General features: G+C 35.5%; 1 protein-coding gene across 1 annotated transcript; it reads left to right on the forward strand.

Moving 5' to 3' along the window:
- Window positions 1-513: 513 nt before the first annotated feature.
- syt5b (synaptotagmin Vb) lies at window positions 514-6541 on the forward strand. Its single transcript, XM_038301049.1, has 9 exons — window positions 514-703; window positions 1857-2063; window positions 3685-3863; window positions 3946-4044; window positions 4179-4346; window positions 4551-4718; window positions 5137-5251; window positions 5372-5505; window positions 5594-6541. The coding sequence occupies exons 2-9, from the start codon at window positions 1862-1864 to the stop codon at window positions 5801-5803; spliced, it is 1275 nt and encodes a 424-aa protein (XP_038156977.1). The 5' UTR covers window positions 514-703; window positions 1857-1861; the 3' UTR covers window positions 5804-6541.
- Window positions 6542-7124: the final 583 nt, after the last annotated feature.

The following is a 7124-nucleotide window of genomic DNA, read 5'->3' on the forward strand; positions in this document are numbered from 1 at the left end:
TTAATGTTTTGATCAAACCAAAATGTAGGGTTTTTTTTTGGCCTTTAATCAGAGCAAAGAAAAACTACAACAGTAGCAAGTGAACAGATTGAAAAATCAATCAAGATGGATGAAGATGCAGTATGAAATGCCAGTGTTTAACTGAAATGAATCTAGTTTGGTGTGTAAAGGTGAAGTTTGCATGTCAGCACTTCTTGGGATTACACTTTGGTAAAATGAACAGAAGAAAAGCAACAACTGAAAGTTGTTTATAGATTAACAGCTATACTGAGGGGATTAGAGAAGGGCTGGATGCACAATCTCTTCAGTCTGATGAGTAAACAAACAATGCCATTAATACTGCAGTAACTTCCCTACCTTAAGAATTTTCATTGGTTTTATTCTTTGGTTTATATCAGAGCACCAGTAGTAAAAACGAAATACCTGTTTTTATTCAGTATGCAACAGATGCGTCGTCAGCCTTCTTATATCAGGAGGAGGGGGGGTGGGGGATTAAATGATAACACTGCTCTAGTGATTTGTCGGTACTTTGATGGAATGGGTTTCAGGAAGCTTGCCAGCCAGGGACAGCAATAGGAGAGGTCTGATTGGAGTATGAGGGCTCCGACGAGCCAAAGTGGATGTGAAAAGGAAAACATCTAAAACTAAAAGTCTTTCCAAATCTGTTCTCCACATAGAGATAAATCAGGGAAGCCATCAGCAGGTAAGAGAAAAATTAAATCAATATTTTGGTCTTAATAAAAGGGGATCAGTGAGGAAAAATTACATTTGTTTCATAACATTGTGCACAAATCAAATACAAGAGTACGTTATCCTGGTTGTGCTTTATTTCAAAAATAATAAACGGATGTCTGCAACAAAAAATATATGTTGACTTTTGAATTAATAACTATTTGTTTTTTTTTTTACTTTTACTTTTTTTGCGGATTATGTTTTTTTAATGTTGCGGACATAAACCAAAATTAAATTACATTACATTATATCCCATCACTTCTTTCATCCATCCATCTATTGTTGCATCTCAAATGCTGCTGTAGGCTTTAAATAGATGACGCAGTTTTTGGCTGTATAAGAAAAAAGTCATTCCACATCTTTTTCAATTTTTGTATTCATTTAATTTTTTCATTGGTTTCCTAGATCCCCATGTATAATGTAGAAGACTAACTGTAAATTGCAAATGCAATAAGTCTTACCTATCACACAACTATTTAAATCTCTAAATATTTTTTCTATTTTTTTATTTCCTTTTTTATAAATAACTTGCTTCAGTGGATTATAATAATTTTGCTTAATAATTATCAGTAATGAAAATATGTCTAATCACTTTATAACACGGAAAAATAGTCTGTGCCATTACATAATACCTCAACTTTATGTACATGCCTGTAAAAAGCCATCAAAAACAAGCTTTAAGATGACAGAGGAAATAAAAGGGATGAAAACAGGTAATATAAGATAAAAAAAAAATCAAAGATAACATCTTCTGTTTCAAGAGAATTTTTCGTTTCCAGAGAATTGTGGATTATTATTGCACAGCCAGATTTTAATCCAGCACAGCAGAGAGCATGATCAAGGGAAAAATGGGGTTGGGATGAACATGGGAATGAAAGCCTGGGTTATGGGATGAAGGAGATGACAGACAGTATGCGAGTAACAGAGGGATTAAGGTCAGCCATGTTGATCATCTGGCTTAAGAGATGTCCTATGCTCCTGGTCCTTACAGCAACACATGATCAGAGGGATTACATAGCATACATGCAAAAATGTGTCGCAGCTCACTGAAGAGCCAACTACAGAGGGACAGCTAACAGACTGAACCAAGAATACTGACTGCACTGACTTTACTGTTTTCACAGCTGAGATGAGGCTGGTCAGTGGCGGGCTCCGGGCCCGAAGGGCCGCTGAGCCGTCCGAACCAGAATCTGAGGAAACAACGGAGCCGTCCCATCATGAGCACGTTCATCCAGAACACCATCATGAACACATGCATCCAGAACATCATCCAGGACATGACTACAACCACATGAAGGAGAAGTTCATGAATGAGCTCCATCACCTACCAAGTAGGAAACCTACACAAACAAGATCTATTCCTCTGCTGGAATAAACTGATTAATAGTCTCACTTCTGACTAATTCTTTAAAATAAAAACTTTCTGTTTAATAGAACTGCAAAATTATATGTTAATATTGTTTGAAGGTTTTCTAATTTTTTTATGTTGCCACTATAAACATCAGTGCAGTAGAACTTAGCGGATTGGAGGGAACTGAAACTGAACCTTCAGGCTTCACATCCAAAACCCTTTCTCTAGAAAAAATATAAATAAAAATAGAAAAGCAGCCCTGCTGCAGCTTATCATGCTGTGGGATTTTATTTTCACCAGAACAAGGAAATACTATTAAGGATCAATTTGAGCAGGAAACAGAAAAACATTTCAGGCTGTTACATCTGATTGATCAAAGCATGATATGTGTTTAGAACCACCCATACAAAGTAGAGACAGATAACCAAATAAGAGTAGCATTGTAGGATCTAATATTCTGAGATGTTCTCCATCCTCTCTGACAGTCTTTTGTCACAATGCATAGCCGCACTGCAAAAACGATCCAGAAATAAGTGAATATTTCTTAGATTAAGTGTATTCAACCATAATTTCAGTAGGTAAATAAGGTGATTTGTCAATGGAATTAATATTTTACTCTTAAAATAAGGTAAATAGGTAAGATTCAGCTGAAATAAGACAATAAAATAATTTTTTCATATTTTAAATGTAAATTGTCTTGTTCTATTGGTGACGTGTCTCACTTAACTCCTCAATTTAAAGAAAAAAATACCCTTATTTTAAGAAGAAATTATTTATTTAAATATGCACTTGAAGTGTTTTAGAGATGTATCTTAGAACATCTAAAAATTGGTCATGCTACTAGAAAATGTCTCAGAAGCTGACTACGAAGCATGATGCACATGTTATAGCTTTATATGTAACTGAATTTTGAAATCTCATCTAATTATTCTATATGGTTATTTATTCTTTTGCATTGGCCAGTCTAACAAAATTCAGAACAAACACAAAAAAAATTGTAAAAATTTAAAAAGTTTAAGGGGCATGAAATCTTTGCATTAAACACGGCTTTTTTTAATGAATTAGTGTTTTGAAGAATATTCTGCTGAAAGAACAGTAAATCCAAAATAAAATCCAGTGGGACTTTGTTTCCAAGTTTGAAGATGTTTCACTTCCCATCTAGGAAGCTTTTTCAATTCAAAATATCAGAAATAGCGTTGAGTTCAAAGGTATTTAGAGTGGACCAAAAACAAAGTCTTGTTTTGGCTTAGAAAAACAGTAAAGCCTTAGATTGCAGTGGTAAAGAGCTGAGTTATACTTATTAGGCTCATACAGAGGCACTCCCAGCTGGAGGAGTGTTATTATCTGATTGTGGAGAAGGGTGTTAACAAACTAAACACACGCTCAACGACCCTCTACAGATAACTGCATGCTTTTACAATCCTTAAGAATGACACAAAAGCTTTTAGCTTAATTTCTTGCCTCCAAAAACATATATTTTGATATCACAAAGCAACATGTCTTAAAAAAGCAACTCAAATTCCTTAAACTGGTTTTATTAGACCTGCAGTCTGCTTGCATGTTGTAAATATGGGATGAATTCATTCCCCCCTGTTTTGCAGTTCCTATGTGGGCAGTGGGAGCCATTGTTGTGCTGGTCCTGGCTTTAGTGGCGTGCTTCATTTTCTGTGTTTTCAAAAAATGCTTTGCAAAGAAGAAAAAGCCGAAGAAAGTGAGGGAGAGGAAGGCTGGGGGTCGCCGCAGAAAGGAGAAGGATGGTGATGGAGAGTCAGGAGAAAAGGTTGGTTTGTTGATGTTACGCTGTTGTGATTTTACTTGGTAAACAGTCAGTGATCAATCTTGTCTCATGTTTCATGTTGCAGGAAGGAGATGGGAAAAAGGATGGAGAAGAGGAAGAGAAAGAACAGGAGAAGTTGGGCAAGTTGGAGTTCTCCTTGGATTACAATTTCACAGATTGTCAGGTAGGTCCTGCATGTAAACAGATGGTTCCATTAAAAATACTTTATATTTGCGATGAGAACACACAGATTCATTAAGAGATACCAATTTTCCACTGTAACTTCATATTAAACATGTTTTTTTCTTTCTTCTAAAGCTCATAGTGGGCATCCTTCAGGCTCAGGACCTTGCTGCAATGGACATGGGGGGGACTTCAGACCCCTATGTCAAAGTTTTTCTGCTTCCTGACAAAAAGAAGAAATATGAGACCAAAGTTCAGCGTAAAAACCTGAGCCCTGTTTTCAACGAGACTTTTATTTTCAAGGTACCTCAACGCAGACCACATTTTATCGATAAAGTTCCTTCTGCTGTTATATTATATTCATAACTTATTGCAGGACTGATGTGGGTGAAGATTTTCCTATCCTAGCAATGATAATGTAGCTTAACTTCTTCGTCATTTGTTGAGTGAAAACAATCATCTGCTTTCCTCTATTTCAAATCAAGTTTTAACATTGTTCCTTTTTAGATCCCGTACGCGGAGTTGGGCGGAAAAATTTTGATTCTGCAGGTTTTCGACTTTGATCGTTTCTCCAAACACGACATGATCGGTGAAATAAAGATTCCCATGAGCAGCGTTGATCTGGGCCAGCCCATGCAACAATGGAGGGACTTAGAAAGCGGGGAGAAGGAAGAGGTACAGTGGAGTGTTTGTGAGAACAGTATTATCAACTATTCAGATAAATGTTTGCTGTTATGTTTGATTTAGATGAGGCTTAAAACAGGTTTAACTTTCATGAGACTTTGGCCGCAGGCTTTTTATTTTATACCAAAATTATCAGATTTTATATGTATGTATGTGTATATATATATATATATATATATATATATATATATATATATATATATATATATATATATATATATATATATATATATATATATGGCTTTTATGCTGTAAGAATAATCTGATTGAGGGTTTAATACTTTATCTTTTGAAAACTTGATATAGCCTCCATACCAAGAGGCCCATGCCTGTTTAAATCCAGAAAAATATGTGGGCTGTTCCTTTAAACACAATTTCCACAAATTTTGACAATTTTTTCTGTCTTCAGGAAAAATTGGGAGACATATGCATTTCTTTGCGCTATGTACCCACTGCTGGAAAACTGACCGTAAACATCATGGAGGCAAAAAATCTCAAGAAAATGGATGTTGGTGGTTTATCAGGTAACCAAACGTCTCATTTTCTTCCATTTTGACTGCAGTCAATATTCTCTCACTTTGTAGCCTGGAGGGGAACTGCAAACCCCAAAATGATATACTATATAATGCTCCCTCTTTTTTTAGATCCTTATGTGAAGATCGTCCTGCAACAAAATGGGAAGCGGATAAAGAAAAAGAAAACAACAGTAAAGAAAAACACCCTCAATCCCTACTTTAATGAAAGCTTCAGCTTTGAAGTCCCCTTTGAACAAATACAGGTGGGCTTTGCCTTATTGCTTTCTTTACAGTGTTTCTCATCTTAAAGAGGAAAGATAGGATTTCATTATTTTATCTTTATTTTTCCAGAAAGTGCAGGTTGTCATCACAGTGTACGACTATGACAAACTGGGAAGCAATGACCCCATAGGGAAGACCTTTATGGGCTATGGAGCTACAGGTGTCGGCTTGCGCCACTGGTCGGACATGCTTGCCAATCCTCGACGTCCCGTAGCCCAGTGGCACACCCTCATGCCTGAAGAAGAGGTGGACGCAGCACTTAAAGCTAAACCTCGTTAAAAGCAGGACCTGATCCAGCACTGAGTCCATCTGGGAGGCTTGGGGGGTTTTAAAGTAGTTTTTGTTCAGTTTTTCATGTTTTCTTTCACGGCCCTATGAATAAAGGCACCGTCATTTCTCAGATAACCCGTCTCCTCAGGGTAGAACTTGATTGGACGTGAGCTTTTCCTCTTAGGGACTTTTGGACCCAAGTCATTGCTGAACCCCTTTTTTGTTTGTTTGTAACTTGTCTTTACTTTGTATTTCTATGTGCCTGTGTACAATACAGATCATGTTGGTTTGGCTTTCTATGTTTCCTTTAAATTTTAAAATACAGTATTAATCTGAGTTTCAATATTTGGAAAACCTACTTAGAAATAATATTCAGAATCTGTGAAACTCTTTATATATATTAAAATATTTGCTAATTCTTGTGCTTTTCTGTAATAAATTCCTTCTCTATCAAAATAAAGAAGTTTTGACAGTTTTACAAAATCACTTCTTCCCTTTTAGATAGATCAGCACCAGTCCAAGGTATAAGCAAACTTAGAAAATGCTGATGAAAAACATTATTACCATCGAGCAAGTGGAGAGATGTGCAATTTGTAAAAGGAAAGCAACTAAGAAAATCCTTTACACTGTAACTTGAGGGTTTGGTAAGACGGAGTCAATGGTTAGAGCTGTTTAATCACATATGCTTGTGTCTGAACTTTTCATGTACAATTTAAGTGTTTGCAAATAAAAGTACACACAACAGTCTTTTTTTGTTTTTTCCTTAAAAGTCTAGTTTATGAAGGACCAACTCTGCCATATTTAAAAATAAATACAGAAATAAATAAATGCTCAATAAATGTATAAGCATACAATTAATTGCCAACAAAAATACAATAAACAAATAAATGTAAGTAGAAATTAAATTATAAAGTGAGACATAAATGTATATAACTCTTAATTAGCTTCTTTATTTATTTGCCTTTGTAATATTTACCTTATTTATTTTTCTGTCCTTTATAATCTTCAACTTTATTATTTAATTAGTTATATTTTTAAGTATTGATTTATGTGCATGTTATAATATTTTTGTCTGTTTTATTCTTCCTTTGTATTTTTTTACCTTAGTTATTTCTTCGCCGCTGTTTATTTCTCTCTGCCCTTTTTACATTTCTGCCTGTCATATTAACATTTCTCTATGCATTTCTGTCTCATTATGCAAATGAGGAGGGGGTGTGTCCTAGAGAGTCAACTTCTGCTCATTGGTTGGCTTGGCGGTCCATCTTCTTAACTCACAGAGCTCAGAGTACTAAGTTAAAGGTTCTCTTTTCTGTTGCTGTTGTTCAATAAA

The sequence above is a fragment of the Cyprinodon tularosa genome, unplaced genomic scaffold (assembly GCF_016077235.1).
Source record: "Cyprinodon tularosa strain WSP-4 unplaced genomic scaffold, ASM1607723v1 ctg46, whole genome shotgun sequence".
Lineage (NCBI taxonomy): Eukaryota > Metazoa > Chordata > Actinopteri > Cyprinodontiformes > Cyprinodontidae > Cyprinodon > Cyprinodon tularosa.